Source organism: Eptatretus burgeri, chromosome 8 (assembly GCF_056783735.1).
Source record: "Eptatretus burgeri isolate ZD-2024b chromosome 8, Ebu_testis_v1, whole genome shotgun sequence".
Taxonomy (NCBI): Eukaryota; Metazoa; Chordata; class Myxini; order Myxiniformes; family Myxinidae; genus Eptatretus; species Eptatretus burgeri.
Genome location: NC_140968.1, coordinates 62062110 through 62079605, shown reverse-complemented (window position 1 = coordinate 62079605; position 17496 = coordinate 62062110). Strand labels below are relative to the sequence as shown.

Below are 17496 nucleotides of genomic sequence, written 5' to 3'. Positions count from 1 at the left end.
TCGTGTTTAATAAATAAACAGGATTATAACAGGTTACACCAGGTACCCCAGCTCGTGTTTAATAAATAAACAGGATTAGAACAGGTTACACCAGGTACCCCAGCTCGTGTTTAATAAATAAACAGGATTAGAACAGGTTACACCAGGTACCCCAGCTCGTGTTTAATAAATAAACAGGATTATAACAGGTTACACCAGGTACCCCAGCTCGTGTTTAATAAATAAACAGGATTAGAACAGGTTACACCAGGTACCCCAGCTCGTGTTTAATAAATAAACAGGATTAGAACAGGTTACACCAGGTACCCCAGCTCGTGTTTAATAAATAAACAGGATTAGAACAGGTTACACCAGGTACCCCAGCTCGTGTTTAATAAATAAACAGGATTAGAACAGGTTACACCAGGTACCCCAGCTCGTGTTTAATTAATAAACAGGATTAGAACAGGTTACACCAGGTACCCCAGCTCGTGTTTAATAAATAAACAGGATTAGAACAGGTTACACCAGGTACCCCAGCTCGTGTTTAATAAATAAACAGGATTATAACAGGTTACACCAGGTACCCCAGCTCGTGTTTAATAAATAAACAGGATTAGAACAGGTTACACCAGGTACCCCAGCTCGTGTTTAATTAATAAACAGGATTAGAACAGGTTACACCAGGTACCCCAGCTCGTGTTTAATAAATAAACAGGATTAGAACAGGTTACACCAGGTACCCCAGCTCGTGTTTAATTAATAAACAAACAGGATTAGAACAGGTTACACCAGGTACCCCAGCTCGTGTTTAATTAATAAACAGGATTAGAACAGGTTACACCAGGTACCCCAGCTCGTGTTTAATAAATAAACAGGATTAGAACAGGTTACACCAGGTACCCCAGCTCGTGTTTAATTAATAAACAGGATTAGAACAGGTTACACCAGGTACCCCAGCTCGTGTTTAATAAATAAACAGGATTAGAACAGGTTACACCAGGTACCCCAGCTCGTGTTTAATAAATAAACAGGATTATAACAGGTTACACCAGGTACCCCAGCTCGTGTTTAATAAACAAACAGGATTATAACAGGTTACACCAGGTACCCCAGCTCGTGTTTAATAAATAAACAGGATTAGAACAGGTTACACCAGGTACCCCAGCTCGTGTTTAATTAATAAACAGGATTAGAACAGGTTACACCAGGTACCCCAGCTCGTGTTTAATTAATAAACAGGATTAGAACAGGTTACACCAGGTACCCCAGCTCGTGTTTAATAAATAAACAGGATTAGAACAGGTTACACCAGGTACCCCAGCTCGTGTTTAATTAATAAACAGGATTAGAACAGGTTACACCAGGTACCCCAGCTCGTGTTTAATAAATAAACAGGATTATAACAGGTTACACCAGGTACCCCAGCTCGTGTTTAATAAATAAACAGGATTAGAACAGGTTACACCAGGTACCCCAGCTCGTGTTTTATAAATAAACAGGATTAGAACAGGTTACACCAGGTACCCCAGCTCGTGTTTAATTAATAAACAGGATTATAACATGTTACACCAGTTACCCCAGCTCGTGTTTAATAAACAAACAGGATTATAACAGGTTACACCAGTTACCCCAGCTCGTGTTTAATAAATAAACAGGATTAGAACAGGTTACACCAGGTACCCCAGCTCGTGTTTAATAAATAAACAGGATTATAACAGGTTACACCAGGTACCCCAGCTCGTGTTTAATAAATAAACAGGATTAGAACAGGTTACACCAGGTACCCCAGCTCGTGTTTAATAAATAAACAGGATTATAACAGGTTACACCAGGTACCCCAGCTCGTGTTTAATTAATAAACAGGATTAGAACAGGTTACACCAGGTACCCCAGCTCGTGTTTAATAAATAAACAGGATTATAACAGGTTACACCAGGTACCCCAGCTCGTGTTTAATTAATAAACAGGATTAGAACAGGTTACACCAGGTACCCCAGCTCGTGTTTAATTAATAAACAGGATTAGAACAGGTTACACCAGGTACCCCAGCTCGTGTTTAATAAATAAACAGGATTAGAACAGGTTACACCAGGTACCCCAGCTCGTGTTTAATAAACAAACAGGATTAGAACAGGTTACACCAGGTACCCCAGCTCGTGTTTAATAAATAAACAAGATTATAACAGGTTACACCAGGTTCCCCAGCTCGTGTTTAATTAATAAACAGGATTAGAACAGGTTACACCAGGTACCCCAGCTCGTGTTTAATAAATAAACAGGATTATAACAGGTTACACCAGGTACCCCAGCTCGTGTTTAATTAATAAACAGGATTAGAACAGGTTACACCAGGTACCCCAGCTCGTGTTTAATAAATAAACAGGATTAGAACAGGTTACACCAGGTACCCCAGCTCGTGTTTAATTAATAAACAGGATTAGAACAGGTTACACCAGGTACCCCAGCTCGTGTTTAATTAATAAACAGGATTAGAACAGGTTACACCAGGTACCCCAGCTCGTGTTTAATAAATAAACAGGATTAGAACAGGTTACACCAGGTACCCCAGCTCGTGTTTAATAAATAAACAGGATTAGAACAGGTTACACCAGGTACCCCAGCTCGTGTTTAATTAATAAACAGGATTATAACAGGTTACACCAGGTACCCCAGCTCGTGTTTAATAAATAAACAGGATTAGAACAGGTTACACCAGGTACCCCAGCTCGTGTTTAATTAATAAACAGGATTAGAACAGGTTACACCAGGTACCCCAGCTCGTGTTTAATTAATAAACAGGATTAGAACAGGTTACACCAGGTACCCCAGCTCGTGTTTAATAAATAAACAGGATTAGAACAGGTTACACCAGGTACCCCAGCTCGTGTTTAATTAATAAACAGGATTATAACAGGTTACACCAGGTACCCCAGCTCGTGTTTAATAAATAAACAGGATTAGAACAGGTTACACCAGGTACCCCAGCTCGTGTTTAATAAATAAACAGGATTATAACAGGTTACACCAGGTACCCCAGCTCGTGTTTAATAAACAAACAGGATTATAACAGGTTACACCAGGTACCCCAGCTCGTGTTTAATAAATAAACAGGATTAGAACAGGTTACACCAGGTACCCCAGCTCGTGTTTAATAAATAAACAGGATTAGAACAGGTTACACCAGGTACCCCAGCTCGTGTTTAATAAATAAACAGGATTAGAACAGGTTACACCAGGTACCCCAGCTCGTGTTTAATTAATAAACAGGATTAGAACAGGTTACACCAGGTACCCCAGCTCGTGTTTAATAAATAAACAGGATTAGAACAGGTTACACCAGGTACCCCAGCTCGTGTTTAATAAATAAACAGGATTAGAACAGGTTACACCAGGTACCCCAGCTCGTGTTTAATAAACAAACAGGATTAGAACAGGTTACACCAGGTACCCCAGCTCGTGTTTAATAAATAAACAGGATTAGAACAGGTTACACCAGGTACCCCAGCTCGTGTTTAATAAATAAACAGGATTAGAACAGGTTACACCAGGTACCCCAGCTCGTGTTTAATTAATAAACAGGATTAGAACAGGTTACACCAGGTACCCCAGCTCGTGTTTAATAAATAAACAGGATTAGAACAGGTTACACCAGGTACCCCAGCTCGTGTTTAATTAATAAACAGGATTAGAACAGGTTACACCAGGTACCCCAGCTCGTGTTTAATAAATAAACAGGATTATAACAGGTTACACCAGGTACCCCAGCTCGTGTTTAATAAATAAACAGGATTAGAACAGGTTACACCAGGTACCCCAGCTCGTGTTTAATAAATAAACAGGATTATAACAGGTTACACCAGGTACCCCAGCTCGTGTTTAATAAATAAACAGGATTAGAACAGGTTACACCAGGTACCCCAGCTCGTGTTTAATTAATAAACAGGATTAGAACAGGTTACACCAGGTACCCCAGCTCGTGTTTAATAAATAAACAGGATTATAACAGGTTACACCAGGTACCCCAGCTCGTGTTTAATAAATAAACAGGATTATAACAGGTTACACCAGGTACCCCAGCTCGTGTTTAATAAATAAACAGGATTAGAACAGGTTACACCAGGTACCCCAGCTCGTGTTTAATAAATAAACAGGATTAGAACAGGTTACACCAGGTACCCCAGCTCGTGTTTAATTAATAAACAGGATTATAACAGGTTACACCAGGTACCCCAGCTCGTGTTTAATAAATAAACAGGATTAGAACAGGTTACACCAGGTACCCCAGCTCGTGTTTAATAAATAAACAGGATTAGAACAGGTTACACCAGGTACCCCAGCTCGTGTTTAATAAATAAACAGGATTATAACAGGTTACACCAGGTACCCCAGCTCGTGTTTAATAAACAAACAGGATTAGAACAGGTTACACCAGGTACCCCAGCTCGTGTTTAATAAATAAACAGGATTATAACAGGTTACACCAGGTACCCCAGCTCGTGTTTAATAAATAAACAGGATTAGAACAGGTTACACCAGGTACCCCAGCTCGTGTTTAATAAATAAACAGGATTAGAACAGGTTACACCAGGTACCCCAGCTCGTGTTTAATAAACAAACAGGATTAGAACAGGTTACACCAGGTACCCCAGCTCGTGTTTAATTAATAAACAGGATTATAACAGGTTACACCAGGTACCCCAGCTCGTGTTTAATAAATAAACAGGATTATAACAGGTTACACCAGGTACCCCAGCTCGTGTTTAATAAATAAACAGGATTAGAACAGGTTACACCAGGTACCCCAGCTCGTGTTTAATAAATAAACAGGATTATAACAGGTTACACCAGGTACCCCAGCTCGTGTTTAATAAATAAACAGGATTATAACAGGTTACACCAGGTACCCCAGCTCGTGTTTAATAAATAAACAGGATTAGAACAGGTTACACCAGGTACCCCAGCTCGTGTTTAATTAATAAACAGGATTAGAACAGGTTACACCAGGTACCCCAGCTCGTGTTTAATAAATAAACAGGATTAGAACAGGTTACACCAGGTACCCCAGCTCGTGTTTAATTAATAAACAGGATTAGAACAGGTTACACCAGGTACCCCAGCTCGTGTTTAATAAATAAACAGGATTATAACAGGTTACACCAGGTACCCCAGCTCGTGTTTAATAAACAAACAGGATTAGAACAGGTTACACCAGGTACCCCAGCTCGTGTTTAATAAATAAACAGGATTAGAACAGGTTACACCAGGTACCCCAGCTCGTGTTTAATTAATAAACAGGATTAGAACAGGTTACTTAGAACAGGTTACACCAGGTACCCCAGCTCGTGTTTAATAAATAAACAGGATTAGAACAGGTTACACCAGGTACCCCAGCTCGTGTTTAATAAATAAACAGGATTAGAACAGGTTACACCAGGTACCCCAGCTCGTGTTTAATAAATAAACAGGATTAGAACAGGTTACACCAGGTACCCCAGCTCGTGTTTAATAAATAAACAGGATTAGAACAGGTTACACCAGGTACCCCAGCTCGTGTTTAATAAATAAACAGGATTAGAACAGGTTACACCAGGTACCCCAGCTCGTGTTTAATTAATAAACAGGATTAGAACAGGTTACACCAGGTACCCCAGCTCGTGTTTAATAAATAAACAGGATTATAACAGGTTACACCAGGTACCCCAGCTCGTGTTTAATAAATAAACAGGATTAGAACAGGTTACACCAGGTACCCCAGCTCGTGTTTAATAAATAAACAGGATTATAACAGGTTACACCAGGTACCCCAGCTCGTGTTTAATAAATAAACAGGATTAGAACAGGTTACACCAGGTACCCCAGCTCGTGTTTAATTAATAAACAGGATTATAACAGGTTACACCAGGTACCCCAGCTCGTGTTTAATAAATAAACAGGATTAGAACAGGTTACACCAGGTACCCCAGCTCGTGTTTAATAAATAAACAGGATTATAACAGGTTACACCAGGTACCCCAGCTCGTGTTTAATAAACAAACAGGATTATAACAGGTTACACCAGGTACCCCAGCTCGTGTTTAATAAATAAACAGGATTAGAACAGGTTACACCAGGTACCCCAGCTCGTGTTTAATATTAAACAGGATTATAACAGGTTACACCAGGTACCCCAGCTCGTGTTTAATAAATAAACAAGATTAGAACAGGTTACACCAGGTACCCCAGCTCGTGTTTAATTAATAAACAGGATTATAACAGGTTACACCAGGTACCCCAGCTCGTGTTTAATAAATAAACAGGATTAGAACAGGTTACACCAGGTACCCCAGCTCGTGTTTAATAAATAAACAGGATTAGAACAGGTTACACCAGGTACCCCAGCTCGTGTTTAATAAATAAACAGGATTAGAACAGGTTACACCAGGTACCCCAGCTCGTGTTTAATAAACAAACAGGATTATAACAGGTTACACCAGGTACCCCAGCTCGTGTTTAATAAACAAACTAGTTTATAACAGGTTACACCAGCTACCCCAGCTCGTGTTTAATTAATAAACAGGATTAGAACAGGTTACACCAGGTACCCCAGCTCGTGTTTAATAAACAAACAGGATTATAACAGGTTACACCAGGTACCCCAGCTCGTGTTTAATAAACAAACAGGATTATAACAGGTTACACCAGGTACCCCAGCTCGTGTTTAATAAACAAACAGGATTATAACAGGTTACACCAGGTACCCCAGTTCGTGTTTAATTAATAAACAAGATTAGAACAGGTAACACCTGTTACCTTTGGAGTCAATTACCACTATGAAGTCAATTAATACAAAGACGCATTAATTTACTCCATTGTGGTATTAAACGGATCATTTTGTGTGCAGTTGACGGATCCGCCATTTTCCCTGTGCTCTATCCCGACCGATGGAGTGCAGCACTCTCTTCCGAACTGCATGATTCTGATTTGCGAATGTTCCATTTCACAAGGAACAAACATGGGCATCACCTTCTTCCACCTTCGGAAGCAGATGTGTTGAGAAAACGAGGTGGTTGGGTGTGAATCTAAAAAAAGGCTATCTATTTATTACGTATGCACGAACACACACAAAATGAATGTTCATTCACACGAATACCAAAGAGATATAAACGAATAAGGATGTGCACCATTACATACTCTGTAAGCTCCTTTATAACAAGGTTTATCATGAATGACATAAAGTAAATCAACACACGTCTGTTGTGCAAGGTTTGTAATTAGAATCCCAACTGATCAAAATGAACGTTTTAAATCCTGTTCTCATTGGGGAAAAATATTTGAAAAAGAAAGGCTTGTGTCGTTCATTAACCTTGGGTTATCACGTGGTTTTCACCAGAAGAGATTTATTGGAAGGAACAAAGAATATGTAATTGTATCTCGGTTGAGATATCAATGTAAATGAGGGAAGGGGGCGTGGCCACAGGCCATTGTGACGTCACAATAAGAAGTGCAATAATAGAGAACTCTGAAGACAGAGCGGTATCGTTGGATCTTCAGTTCGTGGATAGCCGTGCACACCAGCCATGTTGTTTCCCATCGCGCTGTTCGTGCTCACCCTCCTCAGAAGTGGAGCGTCCCAACCATCACAGCAGGTAAGGGGAGATTGTTAGAAATAACAAGGTATTGTACTCGGTGAAGGTACAAAACACGATCGGAGTTGCTTTCTTTGTAATTGTTAAATCAGGCCCATACAGAGGATTTAAAATGGGGGAGGGGTGGGGGGAGAGTGAGGGTAGTGTTGCTTTCACAAGTTGGATCATTCAGAGCATGACGCTCCGTCCCGTGGAACACCGATCAAAGTTCGAGTTTAAGTTTAGTTCACCAAGTGATTCGTGACAGGAAACAGCACGTGTCAGAAAAGGGAATGCAACGTGTGTGTGTGTGTGTGTGTGTGGTGTGTGTGTGTGTGTGTGTGTGTGTGTTGTGTGTTGTGTGTTGTGTGTTGTGTGTTGTGTGTTGTGTGTTGTGTGTTGTGTGTTGTGTGTTGTGTGTTGTGTGTTGTGTGTTGTGTGTTGTGTGTTGTGTGTGTGTGTGTGTGTGTGTGTGTGTGTGTGTGTGTGTGTGTGTGTGTGTGTGTGTGTGTGTGTGTGTGTGTGTGTGTGTGTGTGTGCACGCATGAGTGTGTGTGTTGTTCCAAAGCAAAACATATTCTCTCATCTGGCTCCCCAACCTCCCCAATCATCTCTGTCCCTCTCTCTTTTTCTTGTCTGATCCACACTCCTAATTCCTCCTAATACAGTGCAGCACCCTCCTATTCTCTCTCTCTCCCTCTCTCTTTCTCTCTTTCTCTCTTTCTCTCTTTCTCTCTTTCTCTCTTTCTCTCTTTCTCTCTTTCTTTTTATCTTTCTTTTTCTCTTTCTTTTTCTTTCTCTTTTTCTCTTTCTTTCTCTCTCTTTTTCTCTCTTTTTCTCTTTCTTTTTCTTTCTCTTTCTTTTTTTCTCTCTTTCTTTTTCTTTTTTTCTCTCTTTCTCTTTCTTTCTTTCTCTCTTTCTCTTTCTTTGTTTCTTTCTCTCTTTCTCTTTCTTTCTCTCTCTCTTTCTCTTTCTTTCTTTCTCTCTTTCTCTTTCTTTCTTTCTCTCTTTCTCTTTCTTTCTTTCTCTCTTTCTCTTTCTTTCTCTCTCTCTTTCTCTTTCTTTCTCTCTCTCTTTCTCTTTCTTTCTCTCTCTTTCTCTTTCTTTCTCTCTCGTGGTTGTAACCGGACGGTGTTTGTCTCCAGACTTGTCCTGGTGGTATTTATCTCCAGACTTGGCCGGGTGATGTGTTTATGTCTGGACAGGAGTTTGTCTCCAGACGTGTCCGGGTGGTGATTATCTCTGGAGAGCATGGACCCAGACGCTTCCGGGCCGTGTTTGTCTCCGGACGGTGTTTATCTCTGGACACGTGCGGGTGGTGTTTGTCTCCTGGTGGTATTTTTCTTTTGATGAGTCGAAAATAGGAAATCATTTTGATGAGACATTATGAATCGTAATTAATGCTCCACCACACGTGTGCTTTCCCTTCCTCTCACATCACGCTGCCTTCCCTTCCCCCACCCCTCCCTCCCCCTATCTTGTCCAGACTTATCGTGTTCCCATCAGCGAAGCGACGCGTGGTATTTGATCAGTCAAAAATACATACAATTGACAAGTGGAATATTAAATAATGCTCCCAGAATGCTTTGCCTCCATGCCCTTGGAATCTCCTCTCATCATCCCCCAGTTCAATAGTTTATTGAACACCTGAACCCCATATTCACCAAGGCAGGTGTATGTATACTTCCACAGGTATCTCATCAGGTCCCACTGATTTGCCATTTTAAATTCTTCTTAAGTCGGCTATCTTGCCAAACACTTTAGATATAGTACTTTAAAGATATAGAAATCAAAGATTCTCGGAGTGGCCTTTAAAAAGGAGTAAGCCATTGAGTGTTGGTGCACAGTTGAAATCCCATGTTTAATCTTCCTTCTCTGACATTTAAATCGTCGTTGCGATTCCTCTGTATCGTGATGATGTGTTGAGGAACAAGAGAGTTTATCATTGGTTGGAAACTGCAGGTTAACTTTCCCCACCAAGCAAACTTGGAATTTGTCCCTTCAAGGCAAAAGCTCCTTCACGGTCATGTCGATGGAGAAGCCTCACGGAATTATTTCCTAAATTCACAAATTATTTCCCAAATCCTCTTGCAAACCTGCACTCGGCCAGCGTCGTACAAACGATAAACTCTCGAACATTCCATGAGCCATTGTGTTTGTATTCTAAAAAAAATTCAAGATCATGTTTTTCTTATTTTGTCATGAACTTTTGGATTTTGTGAAATAATTGTAAAAACATTGTGTAATTTAATTTTAAATGAAATAAACATTCCTCATTCCCCTACCCTTGTCTATTTCCATAGGTTTTCCAGAATGATGCTGTTGAGGATGGAGGGATGTCTGTTGTTCGCGATGTCGCGTTCATCGTGATTTCCTTCCTTTTGTTTTATGTTGTCACAATCACATTTGATCCGTCACGTTGGTTCAACAAGAAGGGGAGCCCCAAAAGAAAGCTCTGCATTCACTGGTAAAGAACACAAGTGACTTATTCATCAATGTCGATCGTGCCTTCATCCAGGAGGGAACAAGATCGCTCAGATATTTGAAGCGAGTTTATTGTGTACGATGTTATGTTGGATTATAAGGACGACAGTTTTGTTTTTGCTAAATATGGAATATGTTGTTTAATTGCTAGAGTAGATCACAAGGTGTCCAAAATCCATTGGAAACAGTTTTTTCATCCAATATTATGGGGCCATCTTGGATTTTAAAATGGCCACCACGTTACACCAAATTTTCCAATAACTTTGGCTTTGAATGTCATATGAAGTCTATTTTGGTGGCAATGTCCACATTTGTCATGCCAAGAAGTTAAATTTTTCATGAAGTTAGGAATGGTGGCCATCTTGGATTTAAAAATGGCTGCCATGAACAAACCCACTTTTGGTTTATCAAGCAAAGTTAAATGTGGTGTCAATACCTCATTGGTCATTTACAGGTTGGGTAGAACTTTGGTAAACCTTCACTTTGGTAAGCTGTTTGTAATTGTAGCTGCATATTCACTAACCTGTGTGTCAAAAAAAACCTGTGAAAGTTTCAGGGAAGTCTGTCTTGTAATTCATGAAAAATCTGCACTTTTACAGTTCAGCAATGTCGATATACTGCCCCTCATCAACTTGGTCTTGCAGAACACTGAAGAACTCTCGGTCTGTGGCAATAAATGCGACACTCATTGTAGGCTGGTTGATTGGTACCGTTTTCAAGTGATTTAGCTTTATAACTTGGACGCTGAATATAGTTTTCCCAGTTTTTTTGTGAAGCAGGATGTGCGGTGGTACAGAATGTCACGAGACAGTGAATCTCCAGAAAACAGCACGTCGGCAAGCCTAACTTTCCAGGCATCATATCCACTGCTGTTTACAACTTCTTGGATTGTTTTCTCCCATGTTACCAGCAATTCGCTCTTCTGGAGTTTTTCATGTACTTTTGGCTCTTCCTCATCTGTGGTTCGTTGACAAAATAGACATTTTGATTTGACAAACACTGTGCTGCTCAAACGAGTACGCTTAATGGATTCTGAAACACTGGGTCGTCCTCTTTGTCAGTACGGTTGTGTCTTGTGAAGCAACAGCAAGTTTGCTTCTTCTTTCATCTCTATCCAGGTGACTCCGTTTTCTTTTTTTATGTCAATCTCTGTGTCAAGTAGCTTTCTTAGCTTTAAGCTCATCTGCTGTAATTCTGAGCAGCCTTTGTCCAACTCACACAAATTCTGGATTGTAATAATCTGACTTTTTCCGTGAACACTTTAGAAAAGTTTTAAAATGCTAATTCCTTGAAGGTTCTGTATTGAGTATCCACAAGCTTTTCACCAGTATCTGTCTGGAAATACAAACAGAGTTTAAAAGCTGTTGTTGGTTTGTTGGACAGGAGCTCTTTGGGAGATGCCATCATGTATCCCATAACACAATGTGAAACATGAGAAGTTTATAATTATTCAAGTGAAATAACAACGAGCTTTTTGTTTTTGTAATAACAATCTAGTTGAAATAATGAAGGATAACCAGACATGGATAGATTCCACATGATGATATACTTTCTATTCCGATTGATTTTGTTATTGAATATGTATGAAATCCAAGATGGCCGCCAAATGACGTCATGAAAAAATGTTACCAATGGAAATCCAGCAAAGTAAGACTTGATTTACAAAAAAGTCACAATTTCCTTCTTCAGCAAAAACAAATGCAAACGTTCATAACATCCTCCACCATCACATCAGATTGTTCATTAATCAAGTCTGATTGATCGTTCCACACCGTTCCTTCGGACATTTTTAAAGTTACATCTGTATGCTCCATATTCCGTATCCTCCAGAATTGTAACACTCGTGAAACATGTTTGTTTATGTTTTACAAAACCATGTGTTCAATCCTTTACATGTGATGTAATATTTCATTTTAGCTTCAACTGAGAATGTTTGTTTGTTTTGTTGCAGTTCACGATGTCGATGTAAAGTGAAACGGAAAAATGAATCGAAAGACAATCCACCATTGGTAACGGAGGTTCGGGAAACCGAACACCTTGAGATTCAGAAGGCAGAGGGAAAGGAGGTTCTGGAAATTATGGAAAAAATGGAGTTCACAGCAAAACAGAATGTTGGTGATGACGAACAAGAGGAGGAAGAATATCAAAAAGAGAAAGAAAAGGTTTTACGAGCAGAGGAAGAAAAGCTTCAGGAATATGAGGCTCGATTGGTAGAAAATGAAAGAAATCTTGTACAAAGAGAGAAGTTTGTGCAGCAAATGGAACATGAGTTGATGGAAAAGGACGTGCAATGGAAACTGGAAAAAGAGTTATGGCAAAGGGAGGAAGAGGATGGGAAGAAACGAGAGGAGGAACAACAGAGGCAGAAAAATGAAGAAGGGCAGAGAAAAATAAATGAACAGGAGAGGAAAAATGAAGAAAAGCTCAGGATGAGAAAGAAAGAAGAATCCACACGAGCAAAAGAGCAATTCCAAGTCCGAATGTGGGAAAAACGTAAAAATAAAGAGCTTGACCAGAAAATGCTGTTTGTAGAACACAGAATGTTCGAGATTAAGAACTGGAAGAAACGTGAGCAGCAGCGGGAGCAACACCTGCAGATAAGTAAAGAACAGGACCTGGAGCGACAAGGTGCGTTTGAAGCATTGATGAATGGGAAAGATGAGGAGATAAAGAAACGGCAGCTTCATCTGCACCAAAAAGGAGGGGAGCTTAAAGATGGAGAGTGCCGGCTGCTTAAATTGGAGGAAGACACTCGTCTTCGAGAGACAGAGCACCGGGAAGAACGAAAGCAATGTGAAGTCAAATGGAAACTGAAAGAGTTCATGTTAAAGGTAAGAGAACGAGAGATGAGGGACAGAAAAAATAATGTGGAGTTGAGGGAGAAGGAGGTCTTGGAAAGAGAGACCAAAGTACAAAATGCAGGAAAGCTAGCTGAGAAAAACGAGGAAGAAGTGCTTCGAACGAATGACGGGCTGCAGCAGCAACAGCAGAAAGAGGACAATGTTGATTTGCTGCCGCCGGCTGAACCAAAGCCTCACATCGATGAGGGGCTGCATCAGCGACAACAGTACAGTGTTGTCCTCCAACAACAACCGAAGCCTCAACGTGAAGTCAGGTTACGTCAGCAGAAACAGCACGATGTTCATCGGCTGCCGCCCAAACGGGAACCCCACCATTCTTCTCAGTCTAAGTTTCTCAAGGATGAAGGAGCAGAAATTGAAAGGCGCAAAAACAACCTCATGTTCCGTGGAGTGAAGGAGGGAAAAGGTGAACATGACAAGGAGGCTGTGGCAAAATTAATAAAAGCCATGAACCTGGACATCGAGCCTGAACGGACTTTCCGCATTGGACGCCATTTTGAGAACAGCTTCAGACCCATGAAAGTTGTTTTCAGATGCGAGTCTGACAGGAATCAGGTTCTTACGAATAATAAGAAGATCCGGAATTTGAATGATCCCTCTCTCTGGACAAGAAACATATTTATCACTCCAGACTACACTCAGCTCCAAAGAGAAAAACAAGAGATGCTGCTGAGTGATCTTGATAAAAAGAGAGAAAGTGACCCAAATGGGCAATACACCATCAAAGGAGACAAAGTCGTCCTCCAGAAGAAGCCCAAGGGCAATCCTCATCTCCGTAGATGACGACCATCCCGCCTCATCTCCAAAGATCACGCCCATCCATCCTCATATCCCATCTCACATAATACAGTCTCCTTATGTGCAACACTTTAAAAGAAAGACAGTAATATTCTGTTGAAAACAATTTCATTCAACACAAGGTCTCTTCCAAACAAGTGATTGTACCTGAGATCACGTCGGAGCCATAACCGAAACCTTTTTTGAAAGTACAGTCAAGGACAGGATTTCACTCCTGATGGACATTTTGAATTTCATCAGAACAGGAAGCTAAACTTTTGTACTGAAGGCACCAAAGCTGCAGAAAACCATGGTGGGGTCTTATTGTTGATGAAAAGCCATTCATCACCAACTTACTTTGTTCAATGGCTGCCTCCCAAACGGAAACCTCACCATGCCGATGGGCAGCAAGAGCAGAAGCCATACGCTATGCAAGACCTTCAACAGGTAAGTACTTTTCAATACCTTTTGACCAGTTGGGTGAACACAGTGTGTGCAAACACAGCTAACCCCAAGATCAAAACATGAAGTTGAAATAAATTTTGGCACTTTGTCTTTCACAGACATTGCTGTTAACACTTCCTTCGATGAAGAAGAATATCATTAATTATGGATATAATTGTGATGATAATTATTGTGGGAAGGTGACTTATTGACATGGTCATCCCCGTTCAGAATTTTCTACAAGAACTTTAACTCCCTTTGATTGGATGAGATCACTCATTCACCTTTTCAACGATTACCTGTTCCATCCATGCATTTCCTTCTGTGGCCTTTTCTGAACAAGTTATCAAACTGATGAAGATATCAATGTGTCTAATCTTTCATTTTTCTGTTGTTTTTTTTTCAAAAGGCCCCTCAGAAAAGGTGCTCCTTCCAGCTCACCTGAAATCATCGTACTGGTTGGAGCGTAAGTTGCCAAGATTCTTGTCTTACATCACAAATTATTCCAAACTTTGTCTAAACTTCATGTTCTTCATCTGTATCGTGTCCCATTTGGTCTGTGCCTCAGAAGTGTTGAGGACAAACAAATATTTTACTGAACTTGAATCCAGACAAGCACCAAACAAATATTCCATTTGGTGGAAGTCTGGCATGAGTGTTAATATTTCCGTATCAAAGTCATTGCGTACACCTGGACGATCATTAAAATTAATTGTTTGAATAATCCAGTGGGACTTTGCGATGAAGAAAATAAAGATGTGAAATTGAATGCAAGACAAAGAAGAAAAATTTAACTGAGGTGCAGAAAGCAATTGAAAGGGTATAATATTTCCAGGATTGTGATGGAGGACAGGATAATGATGGAGATGATGATGACAATGCCATTGAGGAATTTTAACTTCCTTTTGTTGATGTGTGCGGAGAGGAAGAAGTTTCAGTTATGGCCACTGGAGAAGAAGACGTGATGTTTGGCAGTGGATCCATCAACACTCCGTCGTGCAAGCACTCCAGGAATGTAAGATGAAACATCAGACTCTTACAGATGGCTGATCCAAGATTTAAAAAAAATTAACATCAGTCTCCAGAAGTACAGGTACTTAAACCTTCCATAGACCTCATTCAATCACTTGCACCCTTTTTGTGTCAATGTGTGTCAATTTGTCATTTCTTTTCTTGTTTAAATTATCAGAACGAGAACATAATTCCGAGTGAAGGGAATTAAAAAAATTCAAATGAATACATCAAGCAGGTGAGGTCTCTCCCTGATTCGTACAATCAATGTCACTCATTAAGGGAACTGCAGCAATTAACCCTTCATTGCCTGACTATATCACTGTACATTGTGTGTGACTACATTACTGTCCATCTTGCGTGACTTCATCACTCGACACCATGCGTGATCATCACTCTCTACCGTGAGTGAATTTGTCACTGTGTAAACATATTTGCACTCCAACATTGTCTTTCACTTTTGTTTTTTTCCTCCTTCCCTTCAGCTGAGACCCAACGTTCCAGTTCTACCTTGATGACCAGTGTACCAGTTCTACCTTGATGACCAGTGTACGAGATCAACCTTGATAACTCGGGAAATTATACCTTGATGACTTTTATGATTGTTAATTTTGAGTTTTTTTTAAATTCCTGTGAATAAAGTTACCCAAGAATCTCTTCTCCTTTCAAATCATCCATATATTACGAAAACTCTCATCATGTATGTATGTATGTATGTACGTATGTATGTATGTTCCCGAAATACAGCCAAAACACTACATGATAGCGCAAAAATTATTTTAGTGCCACCTTACTCACCATTCGCCTATGGTGTGCAGCATCAAGTTTCGTTCAAATCGGGCAACGGAAAAAATTATAAAAAAAAATCAATTCCCGATCAGTCAAGTACTCTTCGGGAGAATTTGATCAGTGCAAACAACCTCAGCGGTGTAGTTCGCTGGAGCTATCTTTTTGTTTTTCTTGAAGTTATTTTTTTCATCAACCGCAGTCACAACAGGAATCCAACGGGTTCACAGGTCGTCTAGTTATAACATACAAGTCAAAGGAACGGTGTGTAATATATTGTAATGAAAATGGCTCCGAGGGGATTACAAATCTTGTAAAAATTTCAAGTGTTTGTGCCTTTGTTTGTTACTCTTTCACGAGTGAACTGAAGCACCCAGAGGCCCCAAATTTTGGGGGTATGCACTTCAGAATCTGGGTAAGGCTTTACGTGAATGCATGTTCACCTTAAAGACCGTTTTGAGACTGAAAGCCACGATAAGGTGCATATTGGGATGTGAGGTGAGGCAGTACTCAAAAGGTAACCACCACGAGGCCAATAACTCCAAAGCTTTTCAATGTCCAACACGTCCTGAAATCCCCATTTTCTTATAAATAATTTCAAGTGCCTCAGTACTTTGCTCCTCGGCAGTGCTGGGTACCACCCCAGTGTGTTGTACAATGAAAAATCCAAAACACATTCAGGAGTTACATGTAAAAAAACAAACACCTTAAATTAATCAGGGAATTATCGTGATAATTCTGCTTTAATTTCTCTCAAAAGACTGACTTTGCATGTAGAAAAAATTAAGGTTAAAATTAAGGTTTAAGGTTCCATAAAATAAAAAAATTAAGGTTAAAATTAAAATTCCAAAATTCCCTGACCATGAGAGATGGGAGACCCCCCTCCCAGTCCCTTCACTTCCTCGCACCAGGGATCCTTTCCATCCCACTTCTTTTTCTTCTGTTATTGTTAGCAACCATGACATATGTAAAATTTGGTGTGGATTTGCTCAGACATACAAGTAAGTGGAAATCATCAGTCAACTCCTCACCCTCATAGGGAATGGAGGGTGGGGGGGGGGCGGGGTTCCCCAACACCTAACCCGAGGTACCACAGCATGTTTGTAATATTTGGTGGAGATTATGCCAACCATTTTAGCTCACATGGAACAAAAATTGTCCAAGTTAGGTGGAAGCATTGTGTGGTGTCTATCAGTCAGTCAGGCTAAATGTAAACACTGACTTCCACAATTTAATATCGGGACCCTGTCCTAATGTTGGAACACAAATTTGGTAGCATTCTGAGTAGTGCATCTGAAGAAGAAAATTTTTGAAGGAATTTATGCGATTTTCCCAAAAATTGACGAAGCCGGCCTTTTTGACAAACTTCCTGTCATGTGATTGGAATGACCCCCACAATTTAACATTCTCACCCTGGCCTAATGATGTAACCCAAATTTGTTAGCATTTTGACTTGTGGGTCTGGAGAATATGATTTTGGAAGGAATTTGCGTGACTGTCATTTTGACACACTTCTGGTCACGTGATCAGAATGGCCTCCACAATTT

General features: G+C 40.3%; 1 protein-coding gene across 1 annotated transcript; it reads left to right on the top strand.

The window, feature by feature from the left end:
* The first annotated feature begins 7364 nt into the window (after window positions 1–7364).
* LOC147021859 (uncharacterized) lies at window positions 7365–15798 on the top strand. Its single transcript, XM_085892275.1, has 5 exons — window positions 7365–7607; window positions 9890–10053; window positions 12022–14155; window positions 14562–15245; window positions 15649–15798. The coding sequence occupies exons 1-3, from the start codon at window positions 7539–7541 to the stop codon at window positions 13712–13714; spliced, it is 1926 nt and encodes a 641-aa protein (XP_085748401.1). The 5' UTR covers window positions 7365–7538; the 3' UTR covers window positions 13715–14155; window positions 14562–15245; window positions 15649–15798.
* Window positions 15799–17496: the final 1698 nt, after the last annotated feature.